At 43.4% G+C, this 16965-nt stretch overlaps 1 protein-coding gene across 2 annotated transcripts in view; it reads right to left on the minus strand.

Annotated features, from left to right (window-relative positions):
- Positions 1-16965, minus strand: part of Cacna2d3 (calcium voltage-gated channel auxiliary subunit alpha2delta 3) — an 804670-nt gene that overhangs the window by 381728 nt on the left and 405977 nt on the right. For both annotated transcript variants that reach the window (XM_060390773.1, XM_060390772.1), the window contains exon 10: positions 2634-2723. In XM_060390773.1, the coding sequence (XP_060246756.1) occupies positions 2634-2723 (90 nt within the window). The remainder of the gene's footprint in view (positions 1-2633; positions 2724-16965) is intronic.

Consider the following 16965-nt stretch of genomic DNA (forward strand, 5'->3'; position numbering starts at 1 on the left):
ACACACATACATGGGTGTGATAAAAATTACTGACAAGGAGATGAGGTGGGGAAAAGCTACCAATACTGGTGTTTTCTCTAGGTCTTAGTGGTCTCTGGCAGTGTGGACACAATATTTGGAGGATATAAAAGGTATTACGCCCAAACATATGCTTAATAAACCCAGACTACTATAAGATGTTAATATTAAGTTTATGATATGATAAAAAGTATTCTTGAATCCAAAAAGCTTTATTTACTAAAATAACCACATTTTTTAAATACCTCTATCTTACAGGACTTCTTCTAACTGTAAATATAAACAAGTGCTGTGACCTTCTTGCAAAAAAAGTATTTAAGCTTTGAAATGGTAAAAATATATGTATGTGTGCATTGCAAATATCCAGGGTGAGGGTGGCTCCCCAACTTGCACACAGCCCTATGTTGAAGATCTTGGTGGCTTTGCATTTATCTGGCCCTAACACTGGCTCAGGAATGTTTGGAAACAAAACTGAAAAAGGAAAGGGACAAAGAAGAGGGGAAACGGAAACAAATGTTATAGGGAAAGGAAAAAGGATGAATGAGAGGCTATGCAAGAGGTGAGGCCAAGTCTCAGAATGGAAGTTATAACTGTTTTTAGACAGGGCAGAAAGGCTGGGAGTTATGGAGTATGGGAAAAAGGAGCTCCCAAGACTAAAGTCTACATAAAGCTTTTCACCAGCTGAGAATCAAGAATTTCAACACAGTTGATAATATTCAATATGAAGGGGCTGATAGTTAGATACTATGGACTTTATATAGGAATATATTCTAATAAGGCTAATAAAATAGCAATGAAGCATGCTTAAGGCCCAAGCCAATAAAAAAGTCAAGTATGGCCTTCACCCCTATCCTATATACTTTGAGAAAATGTCACTTACAAGATTATAAACTTTTATTTACAGTCTAAATACACTAAACTCTCTTACAATTCTTGCTTTATCTTATCAACTATAATCCCATCAGGTAAATCCTGGAGCTAAAGAATGATCTCATTTAGATACTTAGCAGTACGTCTCACTCTTGCTCAGAGCACTTCTCTTTTTATTAAGCTGTATTCTTAAATTTCCCCCAGGTATGACTTCTCCAGCTGCTGTTCCAGTGACCTATAGAATATCTTGCTCTAAAGCCCAAGCAATGAAAGAAGCAGGACAATAGAGTGAGAGGGGAGTCTGGTAAAGGTGACTGGATCTCGGTGGGGACATAGTTCTCATGAACTGTCACCAGGTTGGGATGGGAGTTCTTGATAGTGTCTCTCCCTTGGACTCACATGTGTAGTTATAAGTAAGTTCAATAAAAAATTGTTTAGTGAGTTTGACCTGCATTGAATCTTTTCTCTGCTTTACGCTTGTAAGGTAAATAGGCATTTATGTATGTGTCTCCAGGAATAGCCACACATCTGCCTTCACAGATAAGAAAAGAAGAGGGAGGCTGAGAATCCATTATTCAGTAGCATGCACAGGATCTCTGCTCAGCCAACCGAGGGCCACAAACTTAACTACATAATGCTCCCCTAACTCACTCTCTCTACCACCAAGAGCAGGAAGGCAAGGAAACATCATGGGGAAGACTTCTAACAGGGGCTTGCAGCTCAGAGTAGTTCTTGAGATAAAATACAGAATTTCCAAATCACCACAAGTCTTTTCGGTATCACCTCTTAGAAAGAAATTGATAGACTCAGGACTATAGAGATTGTGTGCTCCAAGCCTTAAGATGTCACCTGCCTGGTTCCAAACCAGTATGAAGGGTGCAGCTTGCCCTATGCCCAGGCCAGTGGTTTCTAAGCTATTAAGTATGCTTTTATTAACAAAGATGTGATCTTTAAAACATGAACTCTCTCTGTCTCTACCCCCCGTGTGTGTGTGTGTGTGTGTGTGTGTGTGTGTGTGTGTGTGCAAGAGAGAGTGAGGGAGAAAGGAGAGAAGGGGGATGGAAAGAGAGAGGCTGACTGACTCCTAGAGCCCAGGTTGACCTTGAACTCACTATGTAGATGAAGATGACCTTGAACTTCTGATTCTCTGCCTTCTTAGCCCAGTTACTAAGATTATAGATGTATGACACCATGCACCGTTTATATATTACTGGGCTGTGAACCCAGGGCTCTGTGTCTGCTAGGCAAGCACTTTACTGGTGCATCCAGGTTCAGAATAGGAACTCTTGCATACATGCTAATGACTTGTAGCCAGCATGCTCTGGGAATAAGGCAAGAGGAGCTGGCTTTGGCTGTATATTGGATGAACTGAGTAGTCACCTTTTCTTGTTTCCTCTTCAAGACGAAAAGACTGGCTCAAGATTGAGACTGGCTTTATTTGTGTCGGTACATATCATTGATAAAAGAAATTCTAGGTGTTATGACAACCCTTGACTCAAGAGCCTGTGTAGCTATGTATGAAAAACCCAAGTCTAGGCTGGGATTTTGCTGAGTGGAAAAGCAAAATCAAGGAAAAAGCAAGCCTAGGATCCAGACTAATTCTCTGGCATATGTAAGTTGTACAGTGCTGAGTGACCTGCCACCCTGACCTGCACTGAATTTGCTCACATGCAAAATGACAACAGCCTTGCTCTGCAGAGCTCCTATCTATTGTGCTTAGAGAGGTGCGTCAGACAGGTACTTACATCACTGAGTATGTTGAAGGCCTCATTCAGAGCTATATCCAGCATTCCAATTCCTTTGGCGAAAAGTTTGTCCAAGTGCTCTCTGAAGTGCTGAAACAGCAATGCAGATAAATCCATTAGAATGCGGCATGTGTCCCCTCTTCATGGAACCTACTATCAACTCATACCCCAGCTCCTCTGCCACACTCCTAACTGCTTCTTGGGGGCTCCATATTGATGTCACCCCAGACTGTCTTAGGAGGCTTTCTCAGGCTGTTCACTTCTCAGACCAGTTCACAATGCTTCCTTTAGGTCCAAGTTTGCTTCTCTGTGGCTATGAGAAAAACGCTGACCAGAAACCCAGGAAGAAAAGGCTTTATTTCCTCTTAAAACTCCCAGGCCAAAATCCATCATTGAAAGAAGTCATGGCAAGAGCTCAAGGCTTGATCCTCAAGGTAGGAAGTGAACCAGCGATCCTGGAGGAAAGCTGTGTAGTGTATTGTTCCTGGGGCTTGTTCAGACACTTTCCCACATATCCCAGGACCACCTGCCTGGAGTGGCTCCACGCACAGTGGGTCCACATCAACTGTTAATCAAGAAAATCCCCTCGGACTCAGACATGTCCACGGGCCTAAAGAGGCATTTTCTCAATTGAGGCTTCCTCTTTCTAGGTATCTCCAGAGTGTATCAAGTTCAGCCAAGCCCACTGTGGTGGTGCTCCCCTAGGCAGGTAGTCCCGGGATGTATGAGAAAGCATCTGAACGAGCCACAGGAACAACTGTAGTCAGGAGCTCTCCCCCAGGGTCTCTGCTAATCAGCGTACTTTTCAATCTCAGGTTGCTGCCCCATAGACTCAGCTCTAGCTGGCACCCAGCACTCCTGATAAGCAGCCATCTAATTAAACTTTACCCCCACTCAAAACTATTTACTTCTTCACGATAAGCAGGACTCTGTCTCCTGGGTTTATCACATGGCAGGTTCACACAGAAGCTGCTCAGATATATCCTACATGCAAGGATAAAGACCACCTCTCATCTCATCACAAAGCTATACTCATGGCAAAGTAGAGGAGGCTAGAAACCCACAAGAACTTCAAGGAATGGTCAGACATAAAGAGCCTCCTTGGCAGCAGTCTTGGAGTCTTTTTGGTTTATTCTGGTTTTGTCCAGAAGTCCAGCCTCAGCCTCATAAGAAAGTAACTACGAAAACCTGGGAAGGAGTATGGAACCAGTGGGACCACGTGTCTCACAGTAGGCTTGCGTCTGGGCTTTGCTTTTGTTTGTTTTGGTGGGCCGTGCTGAGGTTGCATCCTGGGTTTGCACATGCTAGGCAAGCACTGTCCCACTGTGTGACATCCCCAAGCTCTGTACCAAGGAGTGGGTCCTTACCTGGTCTCAGGGCTATATAATAATCGTTAGGTTCTGCGGTGGGGTGTGGGTACCATGTGATGGGGAAGAGCCAGTCCGCAGCAGGAGTGGGGTCAAGTCATGTCCAACCTCCCAAATCTCTTTCGTCTTGAGAGTGAGAGGAATGGGGACCACTCCCTCCCCTGCCCCTGGCCTGCATGTCCTGGTACACTTGGTCCTCTGTCCCCAACCTTTGCCCACACCAAAGGAGGGCACATTGTCTCAGCCAGGTTAAACTTCCCCTCTCCGTATAAGGTCATGTCCAGCAAGCACCTGAAATTCCCCTTCTTGCAGTTAAGGCATTCCCAGTATCTTAGCCCTGGCCAATGACATACACTTATCCAAAAGCCTCTACCACTCCCCAAAGGTTTAAATGGCCTCTGTTCCCCTCAATGAAATGAGCTGCTCAATGTAGCCTGCTTGCAGGGTCTGTTTTCCTCCATCTCACCTGTCTCATAGGGTTTGCCCCCCCCCCCAGCCATTCCTGTCTTGGGTTTCCTCCCCTCAGCATTCAGTGGCTATCATGCTGGGGAGTGGAGCCTGAACGGCACACTGCTTTTAAAGTCCACCTGGTATCACCCCCATGACCCATGCTCAGTGATGCTCAGTTACACAGCTGCATGGTGACCATTTCGTTCTTCTTTTAATCCATATGCAGCTGTGTGTCACATGCTGCTTTAGGCGACGGCTGCTTTTATGGCTGGACACGAAGGGCCGGATGGAATGAACACAACAGAGACAGGCTCAGTGCTCTTTGTAACAAGGTCAGTAGATTTTGTTTTGTTTTGTGTTTTGTTTTTTTTTTTTTTTCCTGATACAAATATTGTAAAAGGGACTTTCATTTGTCTGCTTCAATTGTCTGGAAGGCTTACTGCTTCTATCTGCTAATGTAGGCCTAGTCCTGGAAGCATCTAGCCTCCCCACAATCTAACCTAGGCACAGAATGGTTTTAGCCTCTGAGACTTACAGCTTAATAAGCTCACTCTTGCTCGTTCTTTTTGAGCTCATAGATGGCTTATTCAACTCAGCTGTTCTGGCTGAACTCTTCTCCCAAATGACTCATTCAACCTCTCTTTTCTCTCAGCCCCTGAATTGCTTTGTTTGGCCTCCAACTAACTGAGGCAATCTGTTCTAATCTCCTGGCTCCTTGTCATTCCTTGGCTTATTCAGTCTTCACCTGAGTTGTCTCTCTGTAATCCATCTCTCTACTACTGTCCTGGTAAAACTGCCTCTTTTCTGTGTATTGCCCCTTAAGCAGCCTCCTTTTCCTTCTGGTAGCAGCCAGATCAAAGGAGGACTGAGGGAACAACTTTGCTTCCTGCCTCCTTGCCTTCTCAGCTCCTTTCCCAGTTCATCAAGATTCCCAGATTTCTAACAAAGACTGAGGGCCAGTGGCTCTTCATGGCTCCCCTAAGTCTTCAGAAACAGCCTGGGACTGCCAAGGTACTTAGAGTCATGGAATGAGCACCTCTCTGGCTCTCATCCTCAGCAATGTGAAAACAGCTGTTGCTGGATTGCTCAGACTGTGTCCTGTAAATCAGTCTAATAAATCTTTGTTCCTTCTATTGGTTCTGTTGACCAAGAGACCTCTACAGATGGGGACCTAAGACCCTTTTTCTTTCTTCCAACTCTCTTTTACCAACATTTTACATGTGGTTTGAATGAGACTACTTTCTCTCTTCATGTCCTAGCTTCCTCTTTTTATGTCCTATTTCTGTTGGTGTGATAAAATATCCTAACAACGAGCAACTTAGTGGAGAAAAGGTTTTTTCGTCACACAATTCCAGGTCACCATCCACCATTGAGAGGTGACCCAGGAGGAACTCGGGCATCTAGTCACCTCACATCTAGCCACTAGCTTCCTTTCTTCCTTGCTTGCTTATCTGCCTTCTCCTATCTTACACTGCTTAGGAACCCCAGCCTAGAGAATGATGCAATCCACCATGGGATGAGTCCTCTTTCATCCATTGACAACCAAGACAATCACTCACAGACATGCGCACAGGTCAGTCTGATCTAGATGATCCCTCAAGAAGACTCTCCAACCAGACAACTCCAGGGTGTGTCCAGCTGACAATTAAACTGACCAGCATACCTTCCCAGACCAAGAAATAGAGTTTTTATGTAGTCACACCTTAAGCCTTATTGTGCACCTGGACTGATTGGACTGATTGTTGCTTGGAAACCTTTTCTCAAATTACACTGTGTTTTAAATATGCTGACAGTGCACCACCCGGCATTAGACTCCCTGATGTCTGATCCAGGTTGACATAGTTGATCTGCACTGGGATTTCATTCTCATCTCTTTGTGGAGTTCTCTTCCCTGTCTGACACCTGCAGGGAACCTCTTCCCCCAAAGGGTGCTTATACATGAGTGACAGAATGACTTATCTAGGACCCAGTCAGTGCCCTGCTGAGGATGTTGAAAGGAAGAAGTGATTTGGAGGGACTATGGTTGTATAGGTGGGAGTTCTGCCAAAGTCCAGTCATCAGTCTCCTGTTTAAAGATGCTGCCAGCCTATTTCCATGCTCTCTAGCTGTTTTCGCAACCATGTCATGGCCACAGGCATCCTTCCCCACACATGTTGTTCTGTTGAAGTGTAATTTGAAGTTTTCAGAAAAGTTCTCAAATCTTGCACAAATAGAGGGAAATCAGGGATGGATGGGGAGGATTATTATCAATTATTTTTTTAATTTTAAAAAAGAAAACCAGAAATTATGTACCTATGGGGCAGCTTAGTTCTTAAAGGACTTTGCATCACAAGCATGATGATCAAATTCAGCTGGAATATAGAGAAGTAGACACAGAGGCTAGAGGGAGCTCATTGGCCAGCCAGTCTAGTCACTTGGTGAGCTACAGGTTCAATGTGAGACACACACACACACACACACACACACACACACACACACACACACAGAGAGAGAGAGAGAGAGAGAGAGAGAGAGAGAGAGAAAGATGTGTGTGTACCACATCCCCCTGAAAATTTGCCAGTTACCTCACTTTATAATCCAATACACCTCAGAAAAATAACACCTTTCCCTTCAAGGGCCAGGTTGTTTTAAATGAATACAAACATAGTTAATTTCACCGACCCACAACCCCCAGGGGTCCTCAGGAGCCTATCGACAGCAAAATAGGAGGTTCTAAATTTCCGGGTTGGGAACTGCCCCATAGCTGTGAACAGAAGGTGGCCAGTCCCGTGCTTTTTCTAAATGAAAAGAAATAGTTTGTGGGAAGGAGTGACAGCCCCATCTTATTACTAGACTTCAGTAAAGGAAGAGTGAGGTGGCGTTTATCTTTGCTTCAGACAATTCTTGTGGCATATGCTGCTGCCCAGGAAAAGGCCTTGCTTCCAAAGCAATTAGTGCAGCTTACTGCCTGGGGAGATAAATCTGCCATGGCTCCTCATGCCCTGTGCCAGCAGGCACCATGGAGCCTGCTTATCTCCTTCACACAGTCACCACATCTCAGCCAGTGGAGACTCCGGTACAGCAGCTCTCCCTCCACCTGCATTTGATTTGGTAGAATTACACTGATGATTCTCTCTGTGACAACAGCGCTCCAATGCTTTCCTGCCTGTGTGTCTTAGTTTCTATTGCCGTGATAAAATGCCATGACTGAAAGTAACTTGGAAAGTGTCTTCTTTATTTAGGGTTTCTATTGCTGTGAGGGAACACCATGACCAAAAAGCAAGTTAGGGTGGAAGGGGTTTATTCAGCTTATACCTCCTCAGCACTGTTCATCACTAAATGAAGTCAAGACGGGAACTCAAAACAGGGCAGGAATCTGGAGGCAGGAGGTGATGCAGAAGCCATATAGGGCCTGCTTACTGGCTTGCTCCCTATGGCTCGTTCAGTCAACTGTCTTATAGAACTCAGAGCCACCAGCCTAGAAATGGCACCATCCACAACAGGCTGGGATTCCATCCATCAATAACTAATTAAGAAAATGCTTACAGCTGGATGTTATGGAGCCATTTCTCAATTAAGGTTCCCTCCTTTCAGATAACTCTACCTTGTGTGTCAAGTTGACATAAGACCAGCCAGCCCAGGAAGTAAAGGGTCTATGTCACTCTACAGCTTGTAATTTGTCACGGAGGGAAGCTAGGGCAAGAACCTGGAGGTAGCAGAGGCCACTGAGTGTCATTGCTTCCTGGCTTGCTCCCTAATGTCTTTGCTCAGCCTCTTATAGCACCACAGACCACCAGCCCAGGGGTGTTACCATCCACAGTGAGCTAGGCTTTCCCATGTCAATCATCAGTCAAGAAAATGTATCACAGGCTTGCTCATAGGCCATTCTGGTGGAGGCATTTGTTCAACTGAAATTCCCTCTTCTAAAATGACTCTAGCTTGGGACAAGTTGATCTAAAACTAGCTAGCACACCATGTAATTATAATAAATGTCCAAGTTCATCTACTTGGGAGTCAGAGATGAAATGGACCTCTAGAGGCAAAGCCATAATCCATCCAGAGTCCTTGAGAGCCAGGGGCTCTGTCCTGGCTAGTTTTATGTCAGCTTCCCCCACATTAGAGTCATCTGAACGGTGGAAATCTCAACCGAGAAAATGCCTCTGTAAGATCTAGCTGTAAGGTATTTTCTTAATTAGTCATTGTTTTAGGAGGAAAAGCCCATGGTGGGTGGTTCCATCCCTGCGCTGGTGGTCCCAGGTTTTAAAAACAAGCAGGTTGAACAAGCCATAATAAGCAAGCCAGTGAGCAGTGTTCCTCCACGGCCCCTGCATCAGCTCCTGCCTCTAGGTTTCAGCCGTCTGAGTTCCTGTCTTGGCTTCCTTCAATGATAGACTACAATGTGGAAGCCTAAGCCAAACAAACTCTTTCCTTCCCAAGTTGGTTTTTTAGGTCATGGTGTTTCATGGCAGCAATTGAGGCCATAACTAAGACAGGCTCTAGTAAGAGATGGGCAACATTTTTGGGTTAAGAGCTTCCAGGTCATGGAGTACTGTGTTCCTCAGTTTCACACCCTGTGATGGTCACTGTTAACTGTCAACTTCCCAGGGTCTAGAATTCTCTGGGAGGTGCCCCTGGATATTGGATGATTTGGGAGACCCACATGCTATGGATGTCACTGTGACCTGAACTATCTAAATGGAGATAGAACTGAGCAGCAGCATGAACTCATAGCTCTTGACTTCCTGACTGGGGGTGCCATGTGATCAGCGGCTTCCAGTTCCTGCTGCCTTGACTTCCCCAGCATGATGAACTGTACCCTAAAACTGTAAGCTTAAATAACAATTTCTCCTTTAAGATGTTTGTATCAGTGTTTCACCACACCATTCAGCATTAACTAACACCAGAACCCAGGTTCTTCAGCACTCTAAACTAGACTGAAGCCAGGGACTCTCCAGGAATCTGGTAGGCCTACCTGTCACCTACCTGAAACTTATGAGGCATCCAGTCTCATGAACTGGAGAGCTACCAGGTTCTCAGTTTCTCCAGTGTAAAGATAGCCAATGTCAGACTAATCAGATTGTATCGTGTAAGACAAATGTAATAAATCCCCCTTTAATATATATCCATTCTATTGGTTCTCTTCCTCTACAGACCCTGACTACTGGTAAAGAACAGCATGCAACAGGGGTACAGGGACTTTAGGCTCAAGTCTATAACCATAATCCCACAAGACCATGGCCAAATGTCCTAGGTGGTAACTAATGTGTGATGCTCCAATGTATGGCTCCAGACTTTGCTTCCCTTGTCTTGAATCTTTTACTGGTTTTGTGTTTGGCAGTGTGATTTATAAGTGAGTTCCCATGACCCCATGGGGCAGATGATGGCTAAAGATGCAGGGAACGTGGATATCTGTTCTTCTTCCTGTTTCAGTCACCCATAGCTCTTTTCTAGGAGCATAGATGAGCAGCTACCAGACAGAAATGTCCCTTGATATGCTTGGCTCTAGTAGTCGCCATGCACTGTGACAGCCAGGTGGCTCAAGGTGAAGCAGGCCGTAAAGGCAGGGGAATTACAAGGGCATGAGAAGGAAAAGGAGATCCTCACCTGGACTCTCACCAGGGCCTCTCTGCAGCAAAGTGGCAACAACCAGAGCAGAGTACAGCCAGCAACAGTGTACAGCCTTTCTCCCTTCCAGGTTATGGACCCACAGTCTTCTAGGAATTTGATCAGGAACCCCATTTAAGGGAAAGGACATGTATTAAACTCCCATGTGATCCTAGGAGCCCCCTCCTCTTTTTTTTTTTTTTTTTTTTCTCTTAACAGATTGAAATTCTATCCAGGGCACCTTTAAAGCTACTCTATAATCTCACTTAATATGAAAAAAAAAGAAATCAGGGAAAGATTTCTTAGCAGCCATTCAGGATGTGCCTAGACAGCACCAAAGATGTATGTATGACTAATAAGACAACCTTGGGCAGCCTATACCCACACTTGGCTGTGTTTTTCTGAGCACCTTCATGCTTAAAGTTTATATTACAATGTCTATAATAAAATATTTAACTCTGTTTCATACTGGCTAGTCCCAAAATTCTTTTCTGCTTTGATACCACAAATCTCAGTCTAGCCAGAGCTAAAAGCCCCTAAAGGATTAGGGAAACTTCTCAGGCAATTGATTGTGACAGGGTGGAAATGTGTCTCTACTCTCCCTCCTACCCCACCCACCAGTGAAAAAGGTACATGTTTTGACAAACTAGAATCCAGATATTCTAAGAGTGTTGTATTGGTCAGGGCTCTTTAGAGAAACAGAATTTATAGAATGAATACAGATGAAAGGTCCAAGAATTCAAAAGTTGTTCAGTCTATGGGGCTGGATAGCTCAGCTGGTCTTCAGCATATTCCAGAATCCTGAAGAAGTATGCTCTCATGCCAGGGAAGGAATGGACTTGCCAGCGAGAGTAAGAGCAAGCAGGCAAGAACCAAAAAATTCCTTCTTCCATGTCCTTTATAAAAGTTGCCAGCAGAAGGTGTGACCCAGATTAAAGGCAGATTTTCCCACATCAAGAGATCTGGATTAAAAGTCAGTCTTCCCACTTCAAATGATTTAATTAGGAAAAAAACCTCACAGAACCCAGTGGCTTATGTTTTAGTTAATTCCAATTGTAGTCAAATTAACAACGAAGAAGAGAAAACACAAGTCCACCCTTGTCAACTCGACGCATAATCATCGCGCCTTACATCTTCATTAATTTTCTAATGAAGACAATAAGCAGGTCATACATAGTTACATCTAACATGATTTAACTATGCATATGCAATTGCCAACACATTGTATATTTAACCAGGTCATAATTAAGCCTAGCAGGATAGTACTAGCACTCACACAACTGCAAGCACATTATAAATTTATAATAGGTGGCTTCCTCCAGTATCTCAAACTTAAAGATAATAAAACCACTGAGATTCTCTTACTGATGCTATATTACATGATAAAGAAGTCGAACAAAGGAAACACAAGTATCTGTACAAACATATTTCTAACAAAAATACAACAGAAACACTAATGCCAATTATAATTCTTATTCCTCCAACTGGTCACATGGCCTTAGCTAGTATTTATAATCACCTTCCTTTACTATTCACTTTGAATTTCTTCTACCTTCAGTAAGCAGCTCAGCAGGTCTTGGCTCTTGTTCTGGAGGAATGACCCATAAATTAATTTCTGATGGGTCTGTGCACTTTGTCATCCTGCCTGGATTAGGCTGTTGTAGGTTCCCACTGACATTGTTTACAGAATATGGTAGCACCAAGAGATGCCCTGAAGGGTCCCTTGCACTCTGGACATAATCTTCCTTACTTTCCTTGTGGAGAAGCAATGCAATATTCCCATGTTAATCTGGATCAATCACCCATCCTAACACTGTTATTCTTTTCTTAGCCTCTTGGCTTAGGGGTATAAGAAGCCCAAAGTGTCCAGAGGAAAGTCTGAGCTTCCAATTCAATAAAATGCTTGTTGTGTCTCCTGACAGGGGAGCTCTCTGGAGTCAAAACTTTTAGGCCAGACCTGTGGGTCTTGGCCAGGGAGAATCAGTACCATATATTGGAAGCTGAGTCAAAGCATATACAACCTTCTGAAGAGCTCTTCCCACCTATCCAGGCTGCTGTTACTTAATGGATGCTGTAACAGTGGCTTCAAAAGGTCATTCCATCTTTCTGTCAGGCAAGCTGCTTCAGGATGGTGGGAACATGGTAAGACCAGTGAATTCTATAACCACAGGCTCACTATCACATGTCTCTAGCTGTGACACGAGCGATGCTGTGTGGAATACCATGATGGTGGATAAGGTATTTTGTAAGTACAAAAATGATGGTTTTGGCAGAAACATTTTGTGAGGAAATGCAAATTCATGACAAGAATAAGTATCTACTCCAGTAATGACAAAGCATTGTTCTTTCCATGGAGGAAGAGGTCAACGTGGTCACCCTGTCACCAGAATGCTAGCTGGTCATCCTAGGGAATGGTGTCATATCTCAGACCCAGTGCTGGTCTTTATTGTTTGCAGATCCAGAACTCAGCAGTATTATAGCCAGGTCAGCCTTGGTGAGTGGAAGTTAGTGTTGTTGAGCCCAAGAATAACCCAAACCTTTGTTACTATGGCCATTTTGTTCATGGGCCCATTTGGCAATGACAGAAATGGCTGGGGAAAGAGGCTGACTGTCAACAAAATGGACCATCCTATATATTTGATTATTGAGCTTCTCCTCTTCTGAAGTCACCGTTTGATAACAAATTACATGGAATTCAAGTATCTCTACATCTTTAGCCTATTTGGAGAGATCTAGTCACATGATCTCTCCCCAGATGTCTTTCTCACCAATTTTTCAATCATGATCTTTTGAAGCCAATTCATTGGCTACAACCCACTAATCAGTGAACAACTGCACTTCTGGCAATTTCTCCTTCCAAACAAAATATATGACCATGTGTACTTCCTGAAGTCTGCCCATTATGAATGCTTTACTTCACTATGTTTTTTGGGGTTGTTCCAGAAAGGGATTGTAATGCTTTAGCTGTCCACCTGTGGATTGTGCCTGCATATTGTGCAGAACCATCAGAAAACTAGGCCCAAGTCTCCTTTTCCTCAGTAAATTAATCACAGGGCATACCCCATGAGGTAAGAGGTGCATGCTTGGGAGCAGAAACCATAGGCAATTTTGCAACTTTTTATGTAAATTGATTGTGCCTTCAAGACCTGCTCTGACCATGTATATATTACCTTCATTTAATAATGGATTGCTGCTGTGCCCATCCTACTTTATGGCCCAATGAGTCAGATACCCAGGTCATGATGCTCGACCAATGGTAACTAAGTGGCATTGTCAAACATTAAGTTTCTACAAAGCCCCAATAACAGTCCAAGAGCTGTCTCTCAAAAGAAGTTGTCTGCAGATGATGGTAGAACCTTGCTCTAAAAATCTCAAAGGTCTCTTCTGTGATTCACCTGGAATGATCTGCCACATTCCAAACAGCATCCCTCTCTGCCACTGTCACTTCAAGTACCATTGGATCTGCTGGATCATACGGTCTAAGTGGTAGAGCAGCCTGCGCAGCAGCCTGGACAACAGCTACCACTTTTCCAACTCAATTAGTATATGGTTCAGAGTAATATACCTGAGTGAGGAATGTGCTGTTTCCAGAATCCAAATAGGCCACAAACATTGTGCTTCTTTCTTACTGGTAGGAGGGGCCAGGTGCAATAATTTATCTTTCACATTGGAAGGAATGTCTCTGAATAGCCCACACCACTGGACTCCTAGGGATTTCACTGAAAAAGACAGTCCTTGAATTTTGGTTGCATTTATTTTCCATGATCTAATGTGTCTATGTGTTACCAACATGTCCAAAGTGGTTGCTACTTCCTACTCACTAGGTCCAATCAGCATAATGTCATCAATGTAGTGAGCCAATGTGATATTTTATGGAAAAGACAGATGATCAAGATCCCTTCTAACATATGACACAGAACAGGAGAGTTACAATACACTTGAGGTAAAACTGTGAAGGTATACAGTTGGCATTGCCAACTGAAAGCAAATTGCTTCCGGCCATTCTTATGGTATGCCAATAAAAGGCATTTGATAATCAATAGCTGCATACCATGTACCACGAGATGTGTTAATTTGCTCAGGTATGAATAGCACATCTGGAACTGGAGTCACTACTTGACTGAGTTTTCAATAGTCAACTCTCATTCTTTCTTAGCCATCTGTTTTCTGCACAGGTCAGATAGGCAAGTTAAATGGAAATCTCGTGGGAACAACCACACCCGAGTCTTTCAAGTCCTTGAAAGTGGCACTGATTTCTACAGTTCCTCTGGAGATGTCACTAACTTTAATTCACTACTTTCCCTGGGAGAGGCAATTCTAAAGGCTTCCATTTAGCCTTTGCAACCACAATTGCCTTCACTCCAGAGGTCAGGGAACCAATGTGAGAATTATGCCAACTTCTAAGTATATCTATTCCAATTATATATTCTGGGACTGAGGAAATAACCAGAGGATGAGTCATGGGACCCACTGGACTCGAGTTGGACTTTAGCCAAAATTCCACTCACCACTTAGCCTCCATAAACCACCACTTTAACTGGAGGGCCACAATGTTTCTTGGGGCTCATAGAATCACTGTTAATTCAGATCAAGCATTCAACATACCGGAGGCAATTTGATTGTTTCCTATAGCCAGTGAACCGTAAAAGGCCGTAAGTCCCTCTGGGAAGGGACAGGAAACAAAAAGCTAACAGTAAAACTATTTGGTATTTATTATATCAAGGTCTTTCCTTAGGATAGCCTGGGTCCCTTCATTCAGAGGGTTCTGGGTCTGCAAACTCTCTTGAATCTGGAAATTGCTTCACAGCCTGAGATTCTCTTTTGCCATGAACCAGTGGAACCTTTCTTCCATTTGCTTGAGAATTTTTCTACTTCTATAGATCAATCAAAAATGCAGAAGGATTCTTATCTATTTTATGACTGGACACTAGAGTTGTTTAGCTAGTGCCAAAGGTCTATTTGAATCACACCACCATAAAATAATCACTTTCCCTGCGCTGACCATTCTGGGTTAGGCCATTCTGGACATTGCTTTATCTATGGTGTCCCTTATGATAACTAAGATTGCCCTGCCTTTAGTGACTCAGAGCTGTCTCCTGGCTCCTGCCACCTTGGGGCCCAGTATAACCCATTACATTTGACTCACCCAACTGAGCAGCAGTGTTCCCAACCCTCAGGTCTGACACAAGAAAAAGGGCAACAACAAAGCTCTTCTAACGTGTTGGTACCCCTTTTGCATCTTATATTATTAGTGAAGAACATGTCTTCTAGGCCTTCCCATTGTAGAGGATTGGGTTTTTTTAGAGACCACCCACTCTAGCTTTGCATGTCTCTGAGCATTAAAATCTTGTCATCAACACTAAGCCAAGAAATATAAGGCATCTCCAACTCCTTTTGACATATTTTGACAAATACTTCAGCCAACTATTTAAACTTTGACATGTTTTTTTTTTAACTGTGGAAACTGCCATATCAAACCTAAACTCTCCTGTTTTATGTTCCTTCCACCATTATCTCAGACCCTTAAAATCCATTCCCATGCATCTTCCCTGGGTTTCTGCTTGAGAATTACAAACTCTTTAAAGCTCCTTAGTAGTGTAGCACACCTAGAGAACTACACTTTCTACCTACCATCTAAGAGCCTGATTAGCCTCAGGTCTCTTTATAAATCTATAGGCAACTGTTGGTGAGCCCTGAAGGACATCAGTATTGTCTTGCCTGGCCTCTCCTTCAGAGAAAGTTACTGTTAACTTAGCAGATAATGAATTAATTTCTTCAGTCAATGGTGCGACAGGTAATATTTTAGAAGGTTCACTTGGAGGTGAGAGGGCATCTTTTGCTTGGTGTGGAGAGACTATTTCTCAGTTGAGATAAACCCTTAAGAATCTGAGGGTTCAAAGTTCCCAGCCTCAATAGGGTCCTCCCACACATCCCATCCCAATTCATAGGATCCCATTCTTTACCAATTAATGCCTTTAACTGTTGACACCCTCCAAGGCTGGGGATTGAATTTCACTGTAATTCAGCCAACCTTATAATGAGAGCTTCTATTTGACTTTTCACAACTTGAGCTCTGTGGCTGCTAAAGAAAAGATTCTCTTCCAGGGCATACTTAGAAACATTTAGGCTACTTATGTTCACCTGGAGCTGGTCAGTTTTATCACTGAGTTCACTGTTGTCCTTTACTGTATTCTGAGATGCTAGAAGTGTTTATGTTTATCACAGAACTCATTCTTTTCCTTTGTCAGTTTGTTCAGGGATGCCAAAAACAACTGACCAGCATCCTCATTTTCCACACAGTCACCAAATTTTTTGCCTCTCACAACTAGTTAATCAGGATAATCAAATGCTTTTGTCCCCTTAAGTGTGTAAAATAGTTCATACATGGTCTTTCAGAACTCTCTGAGCTTCTCGGAGAGGCTTCATATAACTGTAGGTGTTAGCAAATTGAAAATCTTATTCCATATTCTTAAAAACATTAATCCTTATACTTCTGCCTATTGAACTACTTCTGATACCAAAATCTGTATTAGTCATGGTTCTCTAGAGGAACAGAAACTTATAGAATGTCTCTCCTTCTCTCTGTCTCTCTGTCTCTCCCTCTCTATGTGTGTGCATGTGTACATATTAAATGGATTTATTAGACTAGCTTACAGGTTGTGGTTCAGCTAGTCCAACAATTGCATTCTACCAATGGACGGTCCAAGAATACAGAAGTTGTTCAGTCCACGAGGGTGAATGTATCAGCTGGTCTTCAGTATACATCAGAATTCCCCAAAGTTAGGTTCTAATGCCAGTGTGAAAAAAATGGTCTTGCCAACAAGATCAAGAGCAAGCAGCCAAAGAGAGCAAATTTCCTTCTTCCATGTCCTTTATACAGGCTGCCAGCAGAAGGTGTGACCCAGATTGAAGATAGATCTTCCCACCTCAAA

Source organism: Meriones unguiculatus, chromosome 9 (assembly GCF_030254825.1).
Source record: "Meriones unguiculatus strain TT.TT164.6M chromosome 9, Bangor_MerUng_6.1, whole genome shotgun sequence".
In the NCBI taxonomy this organism is placed as follows: domain Eukaryota; kingdom Metazoa; phylum Chordata; class Mammalia; order Rodentia; family Muridae; genus Meriones; species Meriones unguiculatus.